Genomic DNA, 25070 nt, shown 5'->3' with positions numbered 1-25070 from the left:
CACAATTTATTTATTTTTTTTATCGACGTAAATAATTAGAATAGTTACTTCCACCCTATTTTTATAACAACTGTAAATCAGCCACCATTTTTTAAGAAATAAAAAGTAATAAAAAGACTAAGTTTAGGTAAAATGACTAAGTTATCCCTTATTTAGTAGCTAAAATGACCATACTACCCCATGATTTACATTTTTTGTGTATCAAACTTGATATAAACTTGATTTTTCTCGAATTAGAATGAGGTGAGCAGTAAAATATATCCTTTTCATTCAATAAGCAAAAAAAGGGGCAAAAAAAGCTGCATTCACAGAAAAAATGTACAACAATTGGCATTTAATCTGTCCATAACAAAGTTAAGATCAAACAAGATACAGACTCACCATAAATACTCTAACCTGTATACCGCTATTGACTTATCAAATTAAGATAAAAAGTCTAGGTGTTAGTAGTCAGCTACGCAGCAGGAAGAGGAATAGGCTTAACAACACTATGGATACGTCGGAATGCTGTTCTAACTCTTTCCTTCAGCCCTTCATTCTCACTCTCAACATCACCACTCTGTTTGTCAAGATAAGCCACGTTGTTGTCAACAGTGATCACCAACCTCCCATCTTCACCTAACTTCACATCTCCAAACAGCGATACCAGAAGGGCATGCGCAACCTTCTCCATCTTCTCCTGACTTTCTTGAGTTTTTTCAGACTCTGAATCAACCACTACTTTTGGCATCTCTTTGCTCATATTTAAAACCATGGCCACGATTGAATCTGAAACCATGTCGCAGATTGGATCAGCTGGCCAATGAAGGGATACATGCTTTTCTGACTCCTGCTTTATAGTAACAGAATCATGTACCCGTAACGTTGGAACATTAGAATCTTCATCAACCCCAGATTCAACACTCTCATATATCTGCTTTAATCTGTGCTTCAAAACACCAAATGCACCAGAATAAGGAATGGTAATCCGTTGGTTAACATTAGCTGTGCATAGCTGAGAAAATAAGTGAAGATCTTCGGGGGCCATAATCTGGTAAGTGAAGCCTTTCTTCACCAATAAACCACTCACAGTTTCACCAACTTCAGGGGTTTTCTCAGCGAGCCTTCCTATGGTTTTTGCCATTTTTTCAGAACTAAAATACATTTCAACAGACTGGCAATTCTTAGGAGACATAATTTTGGTGTTCTGGTCAGAAAACATGCTGATGAGACTCTGTTTAAGCCTTCCCATTTGAGTAGCCTCTCCATGAACAAGTATTATGTTTGGAGGCATAAGCTCTTTAAGGAAAGCAGTTGTTTCATTATGATCAGCATGAGCAGAGAAGGATATGTAATAGACCTGCATATTAAGAGGAGCAGAAAGACCGTTCATCAGGGTCACTTCCTTTGGTTCGTTTAAGATGGTTTTGGCTAACGTCCCTTCAACTACATACCCAGGAATGATACATGTATTTTTCTTGTCTGTACACCACTTGTCAAAAAGCTGTCTGGACAACCCACTCTGAAGCCCACCTGGACTTGCCATCACCACTGAGGGACCAACATCATCAAAATTCTCAATGCTCTTCAGTGGAGATATGTGCTTGAAGTCAAAGGGGTTTGAACTTTCAAATTGGCTGCGGATCCTGTCATTCATAGCATTTATGTAGGTCTGATAGACAGCCATGCATCTTTTGGCAAGAGGAGAAGCATAATATATGGGGATGTTGTGAAGCTCAGGGTGATTCGACCAATACTCATCAAGAATTAATAACAGTTCTTGAGCCCGACCTAGAGCAAATGCCGGAATAAGAACACGGCCCCCTTGGGCAACAGTAGAGTGAATAGCATCAGTGAAGCGTTTCTCTCTCATGTGCCTAGGTTCATGTTGCTGAACACCATAAGTGGATTCAATAATACATATGTCAGGAGAGAACTCAGGAGTCTCAGCACAACGTAAATGTCTGTCTTCTTCACGGGAATAATCACCAGTATAAAGCACTCTCACTCCGGCAATGTCCACCATGAACATGGCTGCACCAAGGACATGACCAGCAGTATAACACCAGAAACGAATTCCATTTACTTCTAAAGTTTGATGAAAATCAATAACCTACAGATGGTATGATACATTATCAATGGTGACCATATCACTATGTCAGAATGCATTTCAACATAAAGACTCTTATATGCTGCATGAGAATGTCTTACAAGTCATCAATGGACAATATTCCATGTAAAGTGAATAAATAAAATCAAGCTAATGCTTATCATGCAAAGATATTTCGCTAAAAAATTAAGTAACCAGATTCAGTTTCCCCAGTTAAATATTACATAGATGTAATTGATAAATAATGGTTGCTTTAAAGTTCCATCCAACAGCATGCTTCCTCAAGATGTCCATGCTTCAATTCTTGTATAGGGAAACTTAATCATGTACAAAGCAACAAACAAAAAATATGGATTCACAGCACAAACAAAGCATAGAGAGAGCAACAATATTTTATTAATATTATCATTATTTTGACAAGAGACCAAGATGAATGTATACTTACTGTAACATTGCTAATCACTGTTGAGTGTTAACTAGTAACTTTCTAATGTGAAGTGAAATGTAGTGATGGAGTACTCATAAACTCGTAATAAAGAAGTTCATGAAAATGGTTGAACAATAATAACAATTGTTTTAGAAACAGAAACTAGACTTGCATAAAGGAAAATTAATCTTCCCACCTAACTTTTTTTTTTTTTTTTTTTTTTCGAGTACTATATGGAGTTGAAACATAAGTTTTACAACTCCAATATAAAATTTAAATGGTTCTATCTAACCCTAACCATTATTAACACTATATTTGGATAGAAAGATTTGAAGTTTAAGGGAAGTAAGGCCAAAAGGGAAAGTAAGGGATTAATTTTCCATTATTAGATGGTAAGGGAAAAAAAATTAGAGGGATCCATTTTTCTTTTTCATTTAATAAATCAAATCCCTCCATTATCGGGGAATTTGGTGAGGAATTGAAGCTCACTAAATCCACCCCTTGCTCCTCACTTCCTTTTTTTCTTCCCTCGTTTTCCCCTTCTTTCCTTTCCCTCTAAAAATGCTATCATCTTTTCAAACTTACACTCACATATACAATTATACTAGAATTTTGGTGGTTTTGTCACCTTAATTCAAGTGCAAAACTAAAAATAAATAAATAAATAAACCCTTAAATACTACCCCTATCCCTATCAATATCTTTTATTATTTATTACTTCCTCCTTTTTTTAGATGCATTACTTTTTAAAAAAGGAAGTTTCAATATAGATGCATCATCTTCCTTTTTAATTAATAAACTCTCTCTATCTCTCTCCTATGACATGTGTCTACCTTTTTCTTTTCCTCTATCTCTCTCATATCTAAAAAGTGCCTAGGAGTCTGCAATTTTTAAAGTGATGCAACTAAAAAAAACGGAGGAAGAAGTAAGAATTAAAAAAAGTTAATATTTTGAAAAACATACATTACTATAACTCCAACATCTTATGCATTAACATAATAACATTTGTTTACATCTGTGAGCAAAAAAATGGTCCAAGAGGAGTGTTTAAATAGTTATAAAAAAAAAAAAAAATAAAAAATAAAAAGTCAAAGTGTGTCATATAAATAAGGCCATAGGGAGTATTGCTACTTTTTTCAAGTTATACTTAGATTTCTGGAAGAGTATATAACTAAATGCAAAAAAGCTAGAACAGCATAATGGTAAATAAACAGTGATAATAATGACAATGGCAACACTAATAATATACTTCCTTTTTTATTTTTAAATTGACACATTTCTTTTATGAAGTATGCCAATGCAAAACTTCAACCATAAATATCTTTCAACGAATAAAAATTATAAAAAGTTGGGCATTTTGAATATATGCAACAATGCGAAATTAACAAAATCCCACATGACTATAATCTATCTTAAGCATAAATCACAAAAAGATTGTTAAAGTTATGCATTTGAATAGCATCAAAAGTTATAACGTGTCAACTTAAAAAGAATGGAGGAAGTATATAGAAAAGCTAACAAGCCAAGGGGAAAAGGTTTAGAAAGACTATAGAAGGCATAGGTAAAAGATAGCAGGAAACAGAAAATATACATAACACATAGATGACACAGTCCCCTTGTTAGAGATGAAAAAAATATTTTAAAAAATCTGTTAAGACTCTTAGTTCTTCCATTGTTCAAGAGAACAATTGCCCTAAGCACCGTAAAAGGCCTCAAGCGTGTTGTAGCTATAATGTTGGCATTCATGACTTAAGACACCGTGGATTCAATCTACACGGCTACATACACCTAAGTTCCAACATGGTCAAAAGAAGTTGCAGATACAAGAGCTGACCCATAAGAAAATGGGTAAGTTGGAGCTTGGAAGCCAAATGGCCCGTATAAAATCCAATTTTCCGGATAATTATCAGTTAGGAAAAGTAAGCCATGTGGAACTCTATTGACTATGAAAGTACGATGACTAGTAGATCATTATTTCATTAAAAGTTTATAACAATACCATCAATTCAATATGTTTGGGGGTGTTTGGATAGAAGAGGTTTGGGGCAAAAAGAGAGGTATGACTAACTCAAAAACCTCTAATATGAGTGTTTGGATCATTGGGTGCGGGGATTTAGAAAGTTTTTAAAAGGCTAATTTTGAAAAGGCTAGTAATATGAGTTTTTTTATGATAGGTTTGTGGCAGTTAAAGAGATATTACTCTTCTATCTTAAAGCTGATCAAATAATACTAATACCAAGTTTGCTCAAACTAATAATAACTAAAAATATATATATCCTTATTGATCATTTTACACAATTAAATAGTTATTAGCTTGAAGCTATTTACCAAACACTTTTACTTTTACATAAATAGCAAGCGACTAGTCAAACCAAACTAGCTCATACAAACAACTAACAGGAATAACAGCTAACCTCTCATTGCCAAATAAGACCTTCAACTTCACAAAAGCAATTAAGATGCTAAACAAACAAAGACGGAAAATAGAGGCAATACCAAAACAACGATAATATTCCTGTGCAATTTGGAGAGAAAACCAACCTCAATTCTGTCCATAGAACGAAGGATATCTTGCTCATCAAACAGCATGTCTTCAACTGAAACTTTGCTGACTTTGACATAATCAGACAAAAGTAGTCTGTAGATAGCTTTAGTTGCATGAGTCATATAAACTTTGCCTTTGAATGTAGTCTGATAATAGAAACAGAGAGTAAGTACAAGTAGAGGGTCACCTGAAGTATATTATTACAGTTCAAGCAAACACAAACCTTTTCCAAGAAATATGGAAGAGATGCAGCATGATCCAAGTGAAAGCTGCAGTTATGATGTGGGATCAATGGAATGAATCAAATAATAAAAATAAAAACAACAAGAACAGAAAAGCAAGAAATAACAAAAAAGCAAAAAACCCACAGAAAAGCAAGATGCAACAAAAAAGCAGGAGTAATAAGAAGAGCACGGTAGATTTTTAAGGAGAATACAACATTGTTAAGTTGGTTGTAAGGTTTAGAGAATGGCCTACTATCTTTAGGCCTTACCAACAAGACAACGAATTGGACAAAGGTAGAATTCAACATATGCAAAAACCTTTACAAAATTAAAACAAAGTTGGATGTCTGAACAAAGCAGCTGAAAAAGGAAAGAAAAACATACTGAGTAATCAGAAGAACGTCAATTGTTGAAGGATCAATTTCATCAAAGTAAGGCAAAGCAGCCATTCCAGAATATGCAGGGTGAATCCCACAGTCAAACTGGAAGAAAGATAATAAAAGATTTACGTGACCAAAAAGAGATAAGGCATAAACATTCAGTCCCACTAACAGGGTAGAAATAGTGAGCAGTCTATACCATTACAGTCTTCCCTTTGTAGGACATATAAACACAAGATCGACCCACTTCACTTCCAGCGCCTAATGGGGTTATGATAAGTTGATCGCCTTCTCTTGTGGCTGGAGAATCACGTTTCTTCAGCGATGATGGTGGCTGACCAGTTGACGCCATATTTAAATCCTTCAACAAGGACAGCAACAATCATATAGTGTTTTAAAACAACAGATAATACTCACTTGAAACTCAAACATGCAACAACTATAAACCTTCCTATTTATTTCCATTACATTTCCTTTCCTAGGTTCATACAAATCATGCACTTAGGTTCATCCTGTCTTTGAAAACGAACAGGGAATGAAATTGTTCACATCACCGCACTCTTGGGGATGACATTGTAAGAATTTGAAACGCTATTCTCACTTTATTTGCTACACTACATAATAAATACTTCAGCCAATTCCCACAATGCCCGGTTTTCTAATCAATACAATATACAAAGCTATGACATTATACATATCGGCTAATCTCTAATTCCAATCCAAATCTTTGACCTAAATTCATGAACTATAGGGTTCAACCCGGAAAATCAGGAAGCCTAGAACTGAAGCATCAATCTTTTCAAAACTTAGGTGCAATCAAGCTGAAATCAGTTTGTAAACATACAATTTTACTATCAATAAAAGTAAACAACAACCCAAAAATATAAAAACATTTTCACTCATGCATTTCATCGAACACTTGGTGTGCAACTCAAATACTACGTAATACAGTTCCCTAAGCTCAAAATCAATCAAATATCATAATTAAAATCGATAAAATAACAAAAGTCCATATCAAATCCTACTCAATTAACAGCAATAAAACCCTAATTAGAAAACCTAAGTTATAAAAACCGAAGCATAAAACTTACCAAAGCCAATGTAAGTGGTGGAAGTGGAGGTGAAAGCAATGAAGAGGTGGTGGTAGGTTGTGGACGGCAATGAAGACGGTGGTTTTGGGTGGAATGAAATGTGAGAGAGACAGAGATTGCCGGTCGGTTAGGGGAGTTCGGGGAAGCTTTGGCAGAGTTCCGAATTTGCTAGTATAGTGCAAAATTTGTCCTCGATTGGGTTATGTAGTATGGTGGTAAAGAAATACATAGGATTATTACGTTAACTAGTTTGATCCCCGTGCAATGCAGGGATTTATAAACTACTACGTATGATTTAGTAATAATACTCGTAATAGTTAATTGTAATTAAATGATATTTGTAACACTTTTTTTTTTTTTTTGAAATTTGAATTTATAAATGTTTATCCTTTAAAAATTTTAATTTTTTAATAGAATTTTTTTTTTTACCAAAAAAAAAAAAAAAATTAGAGCATTTTGGAGGGAAATTTTTTTACAAAATCATGCCAAGTGTCCCTCCGGTGATTACTTTAGTATATAGTATAGATACTAGTAAGAATAATTTAAATAATTTCTATAAAGTAAAAAATTATTTCAGTTCAGCAAAAAGAAAGTGTAGTGAATAGGGTATTAGGGCTTGTTCACGTTTACTGAATTGAGCTGAACTGAACTAATTGGAGTTGAACTGAACTGAATTGAATAGAGCTGAAATGAATATTTTATGAGAGAAGGAAATTAGGAGCTGAACTGAACTAAACTGATTGAAGCTGAACTAAACTGATTGGAGCTGAAATTAAGCTGAAGTGAACAGGCCCTTAGAGGAGTACTTGGCTTGCCTTTGAGATTGTAGATTCAATCCCTCAGCCGACCCGGCACGCCCACAAATGGGCTCAACCTGTGACTTGACCTTTTTTATTTTTGCAATTTCAGGCTCGGCCCACACACGACACACTAATATTGGGTAGGGCCCAGTTTTAGGTTCGAGAGCCAAACTCATGGCTCGGCCAGAGCCATCTTTACTTATACTTTGGGGGTATAGATTTTTTCCAATTGAGTAAATATACATGATAAAAGAAAGCTTCTTATCTTTAACGATAGTTTCTAGATGTTGAGTAGCCTTACGACTACTACAATGTCACTTAGAATTAGAAATACATACATACATAGTAATATTAAGTTTTTTCCTTGGTTGGTTGGGTCATTGCAGAGATCCATTGGTGTACCACCCTTCCTCTTTAAAGCAAGAAAAATGGATTTAATGATAGGATAGGCGTAGATGGGGTGTGTGTTCTTACTTTCAGTTCCAAACTCTTTCTTTTATTCTCCACTTTTGATGATTGGATATGTTGTTGATCATAACTTTTGTAAATCCTTTCCTTTCCTCCTCGAATTGCTAATGGGCGTGTTCAGCAAAGTATAAATAGAGGTAGTTGTTAGCTGTGATAGTAGCTATTAGCTGTATGTGTAGCTTATTTGTCAACTAGTTGTTAGCTGTCCAATGTCTCATGATGCCACATCACCCAAACAACCAACATTATTGAATATAAAAACATAAGGATAAGGGGGATCGAACCCTCAATCTCTTACAACAAGAATAACCAGTCCACCATCTAAGCCAATTATCAAGTATATTATCAATATGTAAAAAAAATTATATAAGTGCAAACCACAAGAATCAATTAAAATAAAATATACTAAAAAAAAAAAACCTCAATTTTAGTTTGACAATAATAATGATTATACAATTTTAAAAAGTCTTTTAAAAAACTTATTGATTGCACGTCTACAACAGTAGCAACTCGGGGCAACGCCCGAGCTACTCACTAGTTAATCAATTAAATATGAGTGTTTGGTAAAAAAGTTGTTGGCTAGCTATTAACTGTGAAATTATAAAAATATACTTCGTAGAAGACAAATTCCAACCGCTACATAGCTTTTTACAAAAGCTACTCCAACCACTAAATTCTACTCTTACCAGTGTTACCACTACATTGTCAAACACTCATATATTTACAAAATAATGGTTTGAATAAGTCAAACCACTAAAATTAAAGCCGCTAAAAACCTAGTGCTAAACACGCCCATTAATGTGATGTGAGCTCAAACATAGGTTGTATGCTGACTTTCCTAGGAATAATAGGCGAACTTCTAACCTTCACATTAATTGTATTAAGACCTCGGACCTAATAGTCACCCTTGGAGTTTGCACAACAAATGAACATGTTCATCAATCCTTTCATAACACAAATTATGATTTCTTGGAATAGTGTCATCATTTTGTATTTCACTCGTAGTGGATTTAAGTTTGAGAACGCTACTTTCCTCAAACTATGTTTGTGAGGGGTCTCCATCAAGATATGTTATTTTGGGTTGAAGGTATGTCCCTTCAACATGACATTAAATGTAGTTGATATTTGATAGAGCCACAACTCTTTTCCTTATATCTCGACTTATCTAAATATACATGAGTCATCTACAAGCATGAAGATGACTTTAATTTATTCTATTGACAAAAGCCAACTTAGCGTCAAAAGGGTTACAACTAAATGTGACAAATTAATAGAGAAGAGTGAATAGAATGGCTTGTTTATTATTCATCAATAGGTAAAGTATTTATACAAAACCTAAGAATATAAGATAGGAAACAATCTTCCTAAAAGATATATATTTAAATAATATCTTAACATATAATAAACCTAAATATATTATTCTCCTAATAAGATCAATACGGAAAATATATTCCGATATTATCTCTAACACCCTCCCGCAATCGTAACGGCAGTAACACGAACGTTGCGATTGGAAATTCTTCAATTTGTTGAAGTCGAGATGCACAATTTTGTGATGTCGCCTTTAATTTTTGGTTTCTTCTTTTTCAACGATGAGAACGTTCATCTTTTCGAACTCATCAATCATCAATCAATTCGCAGGAGCGTCATTCTTTTTGAACTTGCAAATATAACAATTTTTGGTTTTTCCAGAGCAAAACCGAGCTCCAATCAAATTTCTTATTGGTTTTTCAGAGTAAACCACACTCAAATTTCTTATTGGTTTTTCAGAGTAAACCACACTCAAAACTTTTTTTTTGGTCTTTTAGAGTAAACCACACTCAAAACATTTAAAACCCTTGTCTCACGGCACAAGGAGAACCAACACATGAACTTTGTCTCACGGCACAAGGAGAACCAATATATCTTATCTCACGACACACGATAACCCTTTGTTTTTTTTTTTTTTGGTGAAAACCTCATGTATGCCGCCCCCAATATTCGTCCTGGAGGATCCACACCATGACACACACCAGCAACTTAATCTCAATCTTTAAATTATTAACCACGCATGATGTAATGTATACATCAAGTCATCAACTAAAAGTCTAAAACGCACCAACACTAACTTGCACAGCGGAATAAACTATGTGAAAAAAAAATGGTAATTTTTGCTAAAGGTTCATCCCACCGGTGGGTTTAATTTCTAACCCACCGGCAGGGGGATTTTTTATTAACATTCCCAAGATTTAACCGGCTCTTGATACCATGACAAATTAATAGAGAAGAGTGAATAGAATGGCTTGTTTATTATTCATCAATAGGTAAAGTATTTATACAAAACCTAAGAACATAAGATAGGAAACAATCTTCCTAAAAGATATATACTTAAATAATATCTTAACATATAATAAACCTAAATATATTATTCTCCTAATAAGATCGATACGGAAAATATATTCCGATATTATCTCTAACAAAATGACCTTGATTTCAAGTCTCTTGAATTATCAAAATCCATGGAATAATATTTGTCTTTCATACAAATCTTGACTTTGATTTAGATCTTCAATGCCCTTCTCCTGGCTTGGCAACAAGTGTTTCCACCACATTCATCTCTTCTTTATTTGGACCCTACAATTTGTTCACGAGAACAACTATTCTTAGGGCCCACCACATTCATCTCTTCTTTATTTGGACCCTACAATTTGTTCACGAGAACAACTATTCTTAGGGCCTGTTCTTATACTTTTATTTTCAATTCAATTCAGCTCTAATAAGTTCAGTTCAGCTCTAATAAATTCAATTCAGTTTAGCTCTTAATTTCCTTTTCTTCAAAATATTCATTTCAGTTCAGCTCACTTCAATCAATGAGAACAAACCCTTATTAATTATGACAACACTCCTTGGCTCTGATCGGAGGACATTTTGCTTGCCAAATCCATTTGCTCTTTTCTTTATAGTTAATTTTTTGTTCCAACTCATTCCAAAATTCCTAAATTTGCTAGAGCCATGGCACATGCCTCTTCTATAAAGAACCTCCACGCCCTTATCATTAATCTCCAAAATTAAACCAATAAGCAGATTACGACAACTTATTTAATTTCAAGGTACATATAGTAAGGTTTCGATGGAGGCTTATATAGCCAACTCTTTAGCTAAAACATCATCTCTCCAACCCGTAAACACAACAAAAGCAAAGAGCATAATACTGTTTTAACTTTGATATACTTGACTAAAGCATTCTTACATTATTCAATTTATACAAAGAGTTTTCATTTTATTTAAGTGATAACAAATAAGTAATCACATCATCAAGCTTCTCAAATTAATAATTCTTCTACATCCTTGTCATTATCCTCCGATTGCTCAAATGAAAAAACAAGATAGGAGCAAACTCAAAATCCTCCTTCATCACGTCCAACCAAAACTAACTTCAAATCGCTAACTTAAGAGCAAATAAAGTTAAATTTGAAACAGACCCACAACCAAAAATAAAAACCAAAATTTATTGTTGTATTTAGCATAAAGAACTGTCCATTTGTCCTTGTGGATCGATTCCGAACTACCAATGAACTTATTTAAAAAATACTTTACGATTTATAAGTTTTGTTGATTGCTATGCTTGCGATTGGTTTTTTTTTTTTTACTACGTATTTTAAAATGTAACTACACTTTGTTCTACCTCTATTTTTTTAATTACATCACTTATTAATTTATAATTGCCAATGCGTAATTTAAAATAGATACATATGTCATCATTGACTTGATTTTTTTTTTTTTTTTTTTTTTTTAACCAATATTATACAGTATAAATAAATATGATCATATAATAAATTGTTAGATTTGTCATAATGTCTACTTTTATAAAATAATTCATAAATTTTACTAACCTCTAACTAAGGATATTAATAGTCAAATAGTTTTATCTCGATAAATATACAAACCTAACTCTAGCTTATAAAAAAAAAAAGGGTTTTCTATATAATAACCCTATTATTTTCACTTTTCTACGTTGTGTCCCAACATATAACACTTTTCACATTGTAACCCCAATATACATTTTGTTTCCATAAAGTAACATTGCCGTTATCATGCCGTTAAAAATTCAGTTAGAAGGGTCCACTATCAAATTTTTAGTATTTTTTTATCGATTTGCGTGTTAGATATATTCCGTTTTAAGGTTTTGGGGGGGTATTTTAGTCTATAAGGATCCAAATTAAGCTCAGATTTGACAAAAAAAATAACATAAGGGCCTCATTTTGCTTATTAAGAAATGTCTCGAGACACTTACATTAATTTTTATATTGAGACTTGCTAACAAAAATAATGCACCCCACTTTGAAAAAGTGCAGTGACAATCCCACTTCCACTCCAACTATCAAGTGACAACTTGCCAACCACATTAATACGGAGTAGTGGATAGGGATGTCAGTGGGGCGGGTCAAGTAGGAGACCCGCCCCATCCCCGCCCCAGTGGGGCGGGGATGGGTCTCGGTTTGGCGGGTGGTGGGGCGGGGATGGGGATAAAAACCATACTCGCCATGGGTGATGGGGCGGGGGTGGATTTTAAGTTGTACCCGCCCCATCCCCGCCCCGCCCCACCCGCCCCACTTCATACCCGCCCCATCCCCACCTCATACCTACATTTATATATCTTTTAAAGCAAAATTACATACTTTTATACTATTTATAAAATAATTACTTGAAATACTATTACAATATTAATCTACTTTGTATGACACTTATATTATAACACAAAAATGTGTGTAGAATGTTTTATTTTATAATTCGTATTAATTATGTAAGATTTTTTATTTGAGATACGGAGATTAGGTGGATCTTGGGTGGGGATTAGGCGGGTCTTTGGTGGGGATAAGGTGGGGATGGATATCCAAGTGGGGGTGGGGCGGGGATGGTTTTGGAGTTGTACCCGGTGGGACGGGGATGGGGATGAAAATTGGACCCGCCGCGGGGATGGGGATGGGGATGGGGATGGGGATGAAAAATATTAGGTGGGGATGGGGATGGGAAGGCCAACATCCGCCCCGCCCCGCTCCATTGACATCCCTACCTACGGAAGTACGGAGTACTCTATATACCTGTGACGTAAAAGCCAAAACCATAACCCTCATGTAACGCTATCAAACCTTTATTCCACGTGTTAAACCTCAATTACACTACAGATTTTCCGCTCTAGATTTCGTAGGCGTCAGTCGCTCCTCCATCCCTGTTCTCAATATCACTCTCCTCCAAATCTCATATTTTGTCACTTAATTAATCTTTTTTCTTTAAAAAAAAAATTTAATTTATGCTAATTTCTACTTTGCGTATTTATAACTCAAAAAAAAAAAAAAAAAAAACCGACAATAAACATAAACCTCTCCAAATCTCTCACCTTTTCTTCACTCTCCCTTCACACCGACTTCTGTATCTTTCTCTCGATCCATTTTTCTCTCCCTTTGTAATTACGATCAAATCTCGTCTACATCATTATTTGCTATTTGCCGAATTAGAGGTACGCATTATTGATTGAATGAATGTGGTTGTTTATTTTAACTTGTTGATGATCGTTTGATTTTGATGGAATTTTATTTGTGTTTGTTTGATTTGGTTGATCAAGTGTGGATTTGAAGTAGAAGGAGAGAGAAAGTGTATGTAATTTTTGAATCTGAATCTAGTGAGGGTATTTTCGTCAATTTTCGGCGGAAATGCGAGGACGTCAAGCCGTTGGTGATGCTGCTTTGTCGACTTATAAACGTGTTGCATCTAAAGATGTAGATGGTAATTACACTAATGAAGGTAATTTCTTATCTTAATTTATTAATTACATTTTGGTGCTGTTTATTTTGAGAATTGTTTATATTTTGATATATTTAAATTTAATTATTGTAAGTTTATATATTGGAGTGTTGAATTGTTAATTATTATTCTAATTGCGGTATTTAATTGCTTATTACTACTGATTAGTAGTTCGTATAGTTTACTGTTATTCCTAATATGTAGTTTGTGATCATTAGTTTATGTTTTAAATCGCAATTGTATATTGCAAGTTGGTTAATTTATGAATTTCATTGAGAAAGTTAGGTAATTTAATATACATTACTGTTATGATAAAGTTTATGTTTACAGTAATTCTATGTAATGATACATGTACCTATGGTACGCAATGCAGCCCTGTATAAGTATTTACGGAGTAATTATTTAGTACATTTTGTAAGTTAATACTCCCAACAATTTGACTAACACCGAGTTTAAGGTGGTTAGAGTTGATTTTGTTTCAATATTGTGTAAGCGGAGTTTGTTGGAGGATTAAAAATTATATTTTAAAAAAAAAAGAGAAAATGAGTTTATAGTTATTCTAAAGGTAATTGAGAGTAGAGAAACATGTGAGAGTGGATACATGGAAAAAGAGATACAAAAAAAATAGTTTTATAGAAAATTGTTATTTACAGAAGTGTTGAACTACAAAAAAAAGCCGTTTATGTGAAGTCATTTACTTTAAGAAAACGAAAGTAGTATTAATTTATACACAACAAAATCATGCATTGATCGGTGTAATTAATATATGATTTAACATTTTAACTTACTACATTCACTTTCAACCTTCTTATATACATCAATTTTTTTGCAACATAATAAGAAGCATATTCTTACGTATGGAGTAATGAAAATAGATTTGAAGTTAGTTGTATTTAGCCAAACATTTTGAAATGGGGGAGTTGGTTGTAGTGATAAAAGGCGAAGGGCGGTAAGCATTTGAATACTTACAAGTTACAATCTAATATGAATCATTTGCAGTAGAAGAATAAATAACCTCCTCTTCAGAATGTAGATATAGAGTTGTGTGACCTACTATTTTTTTTCCGTATCTTTTGGCTGATTGCTGTTTTCGTTGCTTGTAGGTCGTCTCCAAGGCTTGGGGAAGGAAGGCGGAAATCCTCCATGGTCAAAGTCATTACCTCATATTGTCATTGCTACAATCGCATCATTTTTGTTTGGATACCACCTTGGGTATGTGTTCTTTTGAACTTGTGTGTCTGGGGGAAAACTCTGACTAAAACATAACACATCTTTAGAATTTAATTTTGGCATAATTTGTGTTCTTTGAATTGAACACAACCATATTAGATAACTAGGAAAGGACTTGGGGCATTAAATCAAACTCTTTAAACAATTTCTCTGATTTTATTGATTTGACCTTATATGGCTTAGTTACCTCATTAAATATTTTCACCTCAGGACACTGGACACATCTCTTCAGTGAGATGAAGCTGTTGTGACGAATAACTTGAGGCTTGATCAAGAATTTTTGTGAGAAGAACTTTTAATGTCCTTTTTAAAAAGTTTTGCTATCTTAATTAATTGTCCTTGAGCAAGCCAAAAAGGGTCCAATAGTATTTATCAATTATCATTAATCTGGATTAAGTTCAAAGTCAGCCAAGCCGAATGTCATTACTTCCTTAGTAAAATATTTTTCAATTTGGTTGAACATAAACTTAAATTTTTTAAAATTTGGACTTCCATTTTGGACAAAGGTAGATGGATCTTAATCCCATTTCAATAAACCTTATTTAATTATAACTGTTCCAGCTTTTTTTTAGTGTTTTTTTTTTTTTTTTACAAAATCCAAATCCAACTTTCAATATGCACTCAAATTTAATAGCAAAGAGATCCATTTAGTCTATGTCTATACCTTGTCACCATTTGATTTCTTCAAAACACAATTTTTTCCCTAACATTTCTTATTAAATTTTGATTCCAATTTGAAATTCAAGATGTTTTGTTTTCGGGTTAGGATTTGGATTGAGCCCCAACTTCAACAGGGCAATCCATATTCTTTTTTAGGAATCATAAGAGTTAAGTGCGCTGTGTTAACTATTATGATTTGTAAACTCTCTAACTTCGTATATGCCTTCTTAAAATGTTGAGGTGTTGAATATTTGAACATAGCCGATCGAATATATATTTTTAAAGTCTAGCTGTTTTAAAATTCTGAAACATGAAAGAGTATGATGAAGGGGTTAGTTGTTGGATTTATGAATTGATGACTGAATGTAATTAAATAAAATCTGATAATAATGAGATATAATGTGCTTCTGCTTATATCTTTATCTGTTTATTTGTTTGTTGTCATATGCAGAGTAGTGAATGATACGCTAGAAAGTATTTCCATTGATCTTGGCTTCAGTGGCAATACCTTGGCTGAAGGTAATCATATATTCTTGGCACAAGCTTTTTATATATTTATTTATAACTATCCTTTTTATACAGCTTGGTTGATCTTGTATCTCTTGGTAGTTGAGGACCCTTTTTTTTTTAATTGCTGAAGTTAGAGTCATGGAAGCATACATTATATAAACTATCTGAGAGATTTGGGTAAATTTTACTGACACTTTATAATTATTTCTTAAAGGTTTGGTTGTAAGTATGTCATTGGGTGGTGCATTTCTCGGATCTTTATTCAGTGGATCAATTGCTGATTATTTTGGCCGAAGGAGGTCCTTCCAACTGTGTGCATTGCCTCTGATGGTTGGGGCCTCAATGAGGTCAGTGCGATTGTTGAGATGTTATACTCCCGCTTTTCTTGTCTTTGACTAACTTTGGTGCGATGGTAATCTCTGCTCGAATAGGGCTTCATTATTATAGTGTCACCTGATGGGTTGCTAATTTGGATGCATCTATTATCAATTTATGAGTGTTATTGTTCTCTTTTTCTCGCTCTCGTTGGGATGGTTTGGGGAGAAAACATTAGATTAGAAATGCATGTTACCAAATCGATTAGTTTTTTAAGGTGATTAGCCCCACTTTTTTTTACAAATATGTGAATTTGTATGGCTGGCCACACAACTTACAATTACTAAATTCCTCTTTTATGTTTTTTTTTTTTTTTTTTTTAAAAAAAAAAAATTTCTAACACAATTGTTAAGCTGTATCGTTTGACATCTCATATATAACCTTGTCTTCATTTGTGCAGTGCAATGACAAGTAGCTTGCCCGGCATGCTTACTGGAAGGTTTCTTGTTGGAATTGGCATGGGACTTGGCCCAGCTGTTGCAGCTCTATATGTGGCTGAGGTGCATTAGATGTTTCACTTTAGCAAGTCTATGGGTCCATTATTTTCCAACAGTTTGAATCATATTTTGTAAATTGCAGGTTTCACCAACATATGTTAGGGGTACATTTGGAAGTTTCACCCAAATTGCCACATGCCTGGGACTTATGGGGTCCTTTTTTATTGGCATTCCTGCCAAGGATACTAAGGATTGGTAAGAAGAGCTTTAAGAGTTTTGAATCATGCTCATATAGGTTTTCAGTCTCTCTGCTAGTTTTGGACAAAAGAGTACATATCTAAAGTCTGCTTTTGTTGTCAGGTGGCGTGTTTGTTTCTGGGTATCTGTGATTCCTGCTGCAGTACTTGCTCTATCAATGGAACTTTGTGCAGAGAGTCCTCACTGGCTCTTCAAGGTTTTGCTTCCTCATGACCTCTGACTTTTCAAGCTTTTACTTTTTCCTAGTTCCATTCCCTCCTTGGGTCATGCTTGGAATTAGAATGCCTTACATGGCTTTGATTTCTTTTATTTTTTACAACGATTATATTTTTAATATATTTTTTTTGATGATATGGGTAATTGCATGCTTTAAGGTAGAATAATTCATTAATGGTTTAATCACCATCGTTATCTTCAAATCGTTAAAAAAAGCCTTTTGAGTTTTGACACTAAGTGGTATTGGGAGTAAGATGCAGCTTCTTGAAAGAAATAATTTAAGAAGATACTTGTATAACTCAAATGCTAATAATGCTTTCATTTATGTTCGAGTGTGGTGTGCAATTATAAATCCAATTTGAACTAGCAACTTATGTGGCATATTATTAATGCTTCATACATCACACTAACTTTTTGTTTGTTATTCCTTCATTCTGATTATGAGGCTGAAATTCCTTTAGCTTTGAATCAACAATCATATTTTCTTGTTGATTCACTGTTAATGATGTTACCTGTAAAGTTTCTTTGTAGTGTGGTTTATTGTTCACTCTCAACCTGTGGGACTTTTCCTTATGAATTCAATATTTTGTTGGGGTGACACAGAAAGGAAGGAGTGCTGAAGCTGAATCTGAGTTTGAGAGGCTATTGGGAGGTTTACATGTTAAGAGTGCAATAGCTGAGCTGTCAAAGTCAGATAGAGGGGAAGAGGCTGATACAGTCAAATTCTCAGAACTATTTTATGGTCGACATCATAGGAGTAAGGTTTTTTATTTGGTTTTGACAGTTGTAGACTTGTAGTTGACCCTTTGTATTAAATTACTTATTTACAGATATTTGCTTTAAGCTGATGCAGTCAATATTTCACTTGTTCCAAATTTCATATTTTCCTTCATTTTGCAGTTGTTTTCATTGGGTCTGTCCTATTTGCTTTACAGCAGCTGTCTGGTATCAACGCTGTGTTCTATTTCTCATCTTCTGTTTTTAAGAGTGCTGGAGTTCCACCAGATACAGCAAACATGTTTGTGGCAGTTGTAAATTTATCAGGTAGACACTGCTCTCATTGCTAGTTTCATCTTTCATCTGCCATAGAAGTTCTGAAATATTTTAAGTTTATATGGGAGTGGGGGTTGGGCTATCTAAGAGATAATAAAATCCAAATCTGGATTCCCAGATACACATGCAAACTCATGTGATTGGTTATTTATCACCATTTTACTGACATTTTTAAAATTATGCTGTAGGATCATGCACTGCAACAATACTAATGGATAAACTAGGAAGGAAGCTGCTGCTTCTTGGTAGCTTTTTGGGCATGGTAAGACGATGTATGAACAAGCAAATGGATTGCATTGATGTAAAAGTTGTCTGTAAAGCTAGTAACTTCTGCTACCACATTGCAACATCTTAATGAAAGAATTTGCCTTCAAGCCTGAACATCACTTTAACTCTTTAAGCATGAAACCTTTGTTTCAAAAATATTTGATGTTCAATAATAATGGTTTATGGAATGTGTTTAAAATCAGGAAGTTCAGATATTTTTGTTTTGCTTGACTATATATTTCTGGCTGTTCGCATTTTTGCTTCCATCACCAGGAATGAGGTGAATTACTAAAATACGTGCCTTTTGTTGCTATTACTAAAATATCTGTGAATGTGATTTCTTGATTAGTTTGGGTTTTTGCCAACTGCTGAAGTGCTTGCTCTATTTAAATCTGACCTTTTTTTTTACGGGACATTTAAATCTGACCTTGACCATTACCTTTGTCTATTTGTGTTCAGGCCATGTCATTGTTTCTTCAAGTAATTGCTGCAAGCTCCTTTGTATCACGTGAGACATCAGTGTACCTGTCTGTTGGAGGCGTGCTGCTGTAAGTTTTTAGTACTTTACCTTAAATTAATATTGTGCTGCTGTGCGTCCTAGTGCAAGAGGAGGGCATCAAGGACAGGTGGAAGGGGTACTTCGATGAATTATTTAATGGAAGTAATGGAGTTGTGATAGGAGATACCTCTATGAGTGATGAAGAAATCAACATGGAGTATGTGCGAAGGATTAGGAGAGTAGAGGTGGAGATTGCACTGAGGAAGATGAAACCTAAGAAGGCGGTTGGCCCTGATGGGGTACCGATAGAGGTGTGGAGGTGTTTGGGTAAGATTGGTATTGATTGGTTAACAAACCTTTTCAACAAGATATGGACGGCTACAAGGATCCCACAAGATTGGAGGAAGAGCACCTTGGTCCCGGTTTATAAAAACAAAGGAGACGCTCAAGATTGTTCTAACTATCGAGGAATTAAGCTTATGAGCCATACTATGAAGTTGTGGGAAAGGGTGATTGAACAAAGGTTGAGGGCATGCACAAGCATTTCAGATAACCAATTTGGTTTTATGCCTGGGAGATCTACTATGGAGGCAATCCATTTGATAAGACAAATGATGGAGTTTTATAGGGTAAAGAAGAAAGATCTTCATATGGTCTTTATTGATTTAGAGAAGGCATATGACAAGGTGCCAAGAGAGATACTTTGGTGGGCAATGTTGAAGAAAGGTATCCCACGAAGGTATGTAGACCTAGTTAAGGATATGTATCGGGATGTGTCAACAAATGTGAGGACATGCGGAGGGTTGACAAAAGATTTCCCTATTACAATCGGATTGCATCAAGGGTCTGCATTAAGCCCTTTTCTTTTTGCAACGGTTCTAGACGAATTAACTAGACCAATTCAAGATGAGGTTCCATGGTGTATGCTGTTCGCAGATGATATCGTTTTGGTGGATGAGACTAAGGATGGGGTTAATGTCAAGTTGGAGCAATGGAGGCAAAGGTTGGAATCTAGAGGGTTTAAGCTAAGTCGGAGTAAGACTGAATATTTGGTATGTCGTTTTGGCACTCAGAGGGGGACAAGCAATGAAGTGGTGAGTTTGGATGGAAAGGATTTGACCATGAGTGAATGTTTTAAGTACCTAGGGTCGATCATCCAGAAGAATGGTGACATTGATCAAGACGTGACCCACAGGATTAAGTCAGGGTGGCTTAAATGGAGAGCGGCCACGGGAGTGCTATGCGACCGCAGCATTCCCTTAAAGTTGAAGGGAAAATTCTACAGGACTGCCATAAGACCAGTGTTGCTCTATGGTACAGAATGTTGGGCTTCTAAGAAAGAGCATATTAAAAAGATGGAGGTTACGGAAATGCGCATGTTAAGGTGGATGTGTGGAAACACTTTAAGAGATAGAATCAGAAATGAGGTTATTCGCAAGAAAGTAGGTGTGGCGGGCATTGTAGATAAATTAAGGGAAAATCGTCTGCGTTGGTTTGGACATGTAAGACGGAGACCCGAGGGTGCACCGGTGCGAAGAGTGGAAGAGTGGGACCATGGAGGGATTAAACGAGGAAGAGGGAGACCAAAGATGACTTGGTTGGAAGGAGTGAGGAAGGATATGAAGTGCATGGATTTACGTGAGGATGAAGTTTTGGATCGTAAGGGATGGAGGAGAAAGATTTATGTTGATGACTACACGGAATAATCAAATTTGGTTCATGTTAGCCGACCCCACTTTTGGGATTAAGGCTTTGATTGATTGATTGATTGATTGATTGACCTTAAATTAATATAGTAATTATGTAGGAAGGCTTTGTTAGGTTAGAATGTAATAAATAGAGGAAGGGGTTGGATTAGGCAAAATAATTCAAGAATTTTCTAAGTTGGAAGATCTTTCTTTCCCAGTTATTTGACTTTTATCCCTGGAATTCGCTCAGCAGTATAAATACTCTGAAACTCTGAAAGTTCTCTGTAGTGCAGCCAGAGATATTTATAGCCAGATAAATTGCAACTTTTTCTTCGAGTTTAAAGTATAAAATTCCTTTTTTATTAGCCATTCTGGGGTTTTAAACAGGAAAAGTTGTCTCAAAATGCACTTTTCCTTTCCTTTTTATGGAGAATTTTGAGGATCATGCAAGCAGGCTTGATATATATGGTGCTTAAATTTCCTTTTCCAATCATTCTGGTTGATAATGAATACTGATAAACCATAAATTGTTTATGCACCATGGGGAGCATGCTTCAAAAAGAACTTACTGTTCAAAGTAAAAGAATAAAGCAAAGAATGTAAATCATCATACAATTTATAATAAAGAACATACAGTAAAAAGAACATACATTTAAATTTTAAGTGGTTGCCACTATTTTCATTATTTTAAATTTTAACTTTCAATATAATGACTACTTACCTTCAGATAGTTGATTTGTTGAACAGTATATAGTTAAACATGTGAAAATAGTTAACTAGGTCACTTTTTAAAATGTAATTCATAAAATATCACATCACATCTATTAATTTATGAAGTTCTTGGGGCATTAGGAAAACTGATCACCATTTACCACTACCCAAACCTTAGGTTACTTAGCACTTAGATTCAATTGTTTACAATGACTAGCGTGTCACTAAGTGTCTAAGAGAAGTAAAGATCTATTGGAACTTATTTTTGAGGAATTTAAAGGTCTAGAAATTTGTTAGAGAAATTTCACTGTTCAATAATCAACTAACTGCTTATATATCAGTAAATGAGATAACTCCCCTTTTTATAGTGCTAGACTGCTAGCATTCCTTAAGCAAGTAGAATACAGAAGATCTTCTAGTCTTACTCCTAGGACAAGAATACTACCAAAAATGGGGAACAATTTATGTTAGACTCCTAGTATACCTTCCTAAGTTGAGTTTAATTTCATTTAAAAAACTTTTGCTTGCTTGCTTGAATGCCTAAACTTTTCCAATCATTCTGATTTTGCAAACTGTTAAATTATCTAGAATGGTTCTCCACTTCTCCCCAAGTTTTATAATCTTGATACTCCGTCCCACATTAAAAAAAAACCCATTTCTCTCTTATTGTTTGTCCCACAAAAAGCTTCCCAATACTCCTTTGACTTTAGTCTACATAATACTACGTATGAATAATATTTTTTTTTCTTTGATTATCTTTGTGAATTGATTTTCTTTCTACTCCCTTGAAGCATTATGTACCCCACTTTCTCACCTCAATTGATAAACAGTAAAATATGTTCACTATTATACTTGATTCACGTATAATATACAAAACTCCACCACCAAAGCCCCTACGTGCCCACGAGAAATGGGAATTTTTTGTGGGATAGAGGAAAGCTTTTTTATTTTTTTTTAATAGATTGCTAATGTTGCCTTTAAAATTAAAATGAATGCTCTCTAAAAGAAACCAGCATGATATATCTATGAAAATCAAATTATTCTCTGAGAGTTGAGAAGTGCAATTTGGATTTGGTCTTATGTATGTATAGTTTATGGACTACCACATATATTATTTTGTTCATTTGCTTGTCCAAAAGAAATTGTAAAGACAAAAATTCTTCTTCTATCAAGCAAGTAGGAATTACCTTATCTATGATATTAATTTCTAGGCTAAGTAGCATCTAATAGTATGAATTTCACCTATACATAAAGTGGAAGTTAGGTAGAAGACAAACTAATGGTTTGATTTGATAACTTTATGTATGTGCTTTGTATTTTGTGCTGTTTCCACTTACAGGGCCATCAACCATGTACACCCTTGCCGTAATTACATTGTTAAACTTAAACATCAATAAGCTAGTAAATTAGATGGTATGCTTAAGAAAAGGATGGTAGTCCCTCTCTTGTTTCTACTTTTTTTTTTGGTGATGGGGTTGTGGCCCAAATCCCTCAATTATCTTGCCCATTGAAAGGGGCCAACCTGTTGTTTCAGAAGAAAATAAAGAACTGGTGATTTGTACCATGTGTTGAACTGTTGATCTATTGGTTATATTATAAAGGCACTTCAAACTTACCCTTCTAAAAAGAGGGATGTATCCAAACTCCATTTCTGCAATGGGGCACAACTAATCAGAAGAATCTTACTTCTTGGATACTCAATAATTTCACGGACCTGATAAAATGCTGTTGATAGAAGAAAATCTCTCCAAAAATATATAATAGAATGTTGGCAAGATGTGCCTGAAGTTTTTTGTCCAATTACCTGTTTTTTATTTTGCTTTAACGATTTTTTCAGGGTGGTTCTGACTTTTTCTCTTGGAGCTGGTCCTGTCCCTAGTCTTCTCTTGTCAGAAATGTTTCCAAATCGAATAAGGGCGAAAGCCATGGCTTTTTGCATGGCTGTTCATTGGGTAATGTGCTTTATATTGTGTGTCCAATCTTTTAGACTAGTACTCCGTAGTACAGAATGCTACCTGTAATTTGCTTGCTTTCTAATCTTTTGTTCTGTTTTCTTCTTGGCAATAAACTTTCTTATGTACGTGTAGTTGTGTTTTGAAGAATTTTAAGTATGTAGCCATATGTGTCCTGTCCTCCTGTGTTTAATCAAATAAAGGTCATTGCTAAGATCAGATTTATGATCATGACTGGATAAAATCATGCAGTTTGATGGCCTAGTCATCTGCCATTAATTATTATGCTAATGTTTAGTATAGCTCTTTTGTTATGTATTTTCCTCAGATTTGATTAGCAAGGATGTAACCTTTTCGCTAATTAACATATAAATTCATCTGCAGGGGGTGAATTTCTTTGTCGGCCTTCTGTTTTTGCGACTACTTGAGCAACTTGGGCCAAAGCTCTTGTACACATTCTTTGCAACCTGCTGTTTGATAGGATTTGCTTATGTGAAGAAGAATGTATTGGAAACCAAGGGAAAATCACTTCAGGAAATTGAACTCGCACTTCTTCCAGTTTAATGAAGGTGTGCCTGGTGAGAAGTCCTTATACGTCTTTATTCCATTTAGACTTTGAATCATCATTATTGTATCTTTTTCCAAATTGTTGCCTCTAGGGGTGGCAGTAGATTACCGTCTCACAAACCATCCTTTGTCTGAAATGTGTCTGGCTGACCTTTGCTTTCTCATATTGGCAGATTATTTTTGTTTCTTCATGCAACGTGTGAAGTGCTACTTTATATATGACGTAAGAGTCGCACAAGGTGAAGACTCTACTGTTACATTATTCTTCATTCATTGAAGAACCAATTTTGGCGCATATAATGCAGTGTCCAACAGCGTGTTATATCAAGCGTTGGCATTTGTGATTAGGTGCTTGTGAAAGTCAAATCTGGTATATATCATAGGAGCCTCTCTGTCCTACTTATATTGTTCGATCGAATTTATGTGTATTATTAGTGATCTAGGGATAGGAAACTAGGTTATCATTGTTATTGTGTTTAAACTTTTCCTTTCTTCCACCATTATTTTTTATACTAGGAGTATGATTTTAGGGTGAAAGAAAATCTCATTTTATTGAATTTTGTGAATGAACATTCTGCACTAGAAACTGGGAGTTGTATGTTATCTGAGGCACATATTTATACTGGGAATAAAAATAATTTTAATTCTTGAGGTATACTCTTGTGAATTTAACACTTTCTGGATACAGGAAGATCACCAAGATAACTATGTTGTTTTTGCTACAATGTAAAGAAAATGTAGGTTTCTGTTCTGTTATAATCATTTTTTTGGGATTCTCAAGTCTCAACATATAGGTTGAGAACTTCAGTGCTTGCAGATGGCAGTTCGATCGACTTTTTTCT

General features: G+C 34.6%; 2 protein-coding genes across 3 annotated transcripts; one reads left to right on the top strand and one right to left on the bottom strand.

Moving 5' to 3' along the window:
* Window positions 1-304: 304 nt before the first annotated feature.
* LOC145620467 (cleavage and polyadenylation specificity factor subunit 3-I-like) lies at window positions 305-6959 on the bottom strand. Its single transcript, XM_081675147.1, has 6 exons — window positions 6757-6959; window positions 5865-6026; window positions 5670-5767; window positions 5285-5330; window positions 5058-5207; window positions 305-2092 (listed from the first exon to the last, which is right to left on the bottom strand). Exons 2-6 carry the CDS (start codon window positions 6015-6017, stop codon window positions 455-457), a joined length of 2085 nt encoding a protein of 694 aa, XP_081531273.1. The 5' UTR covers window positions 6018-6026; window positions 6757-6959; the 3' UTR covers window positions 305-454.
* Window positions 6960-13204: 6245 nt separating this feature from the next.
* LOC145619272 (putative plastidic glucose transporter 3) lies at window positions 13205-24879 on the top strand. Of its 2 annotated transcripts, none has more exons than XM_081673933.1 (15): window positions 13205-13521; window positions 13627-13805; window positions 14909-15017; window positions 16147-16214; window positions 16420-16552; window positions 16981-17080; window positions 17160-17272; window positions 17378-17471; window positions 18095-18248; window positions 18392-18535; window positions 18733-18806; window positions 19271-19359; window positions 23547-23661; window positions 24046-24230; window positions 24402-24879. In XM_081673933.1, exons 2-14 carry the CDS (start codon window positions 13715-13717, stop codon window positions 24223-24225), a joined length of 1464 nt encoding a protein of 487 aa, XP_081530059.1. In that variant the 5' UTR covers window positions 13205-13521; window positions 13627-13714; the 3' UTR covers window positions 24226-24230; window positions 24402-24879. The 2 variants fall into 2 exon arrangements, with proteins under 2 accessions (XP_081530059.1, XP_081530058.1); XM_081673932.1 differs by having other exon boundaries at window positions 13206-13521; window positions 24046-24239.
* The last annotated feature ends 191 nt before the right edge of the window (window positions 24880-25070 follow it).

Source organism: Chenopodium album, chromosome 27 (genome assembly GCF_948465745.1).
Source record: "Chenopodium album chromosome 27, dcCheAlbu1.1, whole genome shotgun sequence".
Classification (NCBI taxonomy): Eukaryota; Viridiplantae; Streptophyta; class Magnoliopsida; order Caryophyllales; family Amaranthaceae; genus Chenopodium; species Chenopodium album.
The sequence above is the reverse complement of the archived record's forward strand: the minus strand, read 5'-3'. Positions and strand labels throughout refer to the sequence as shown.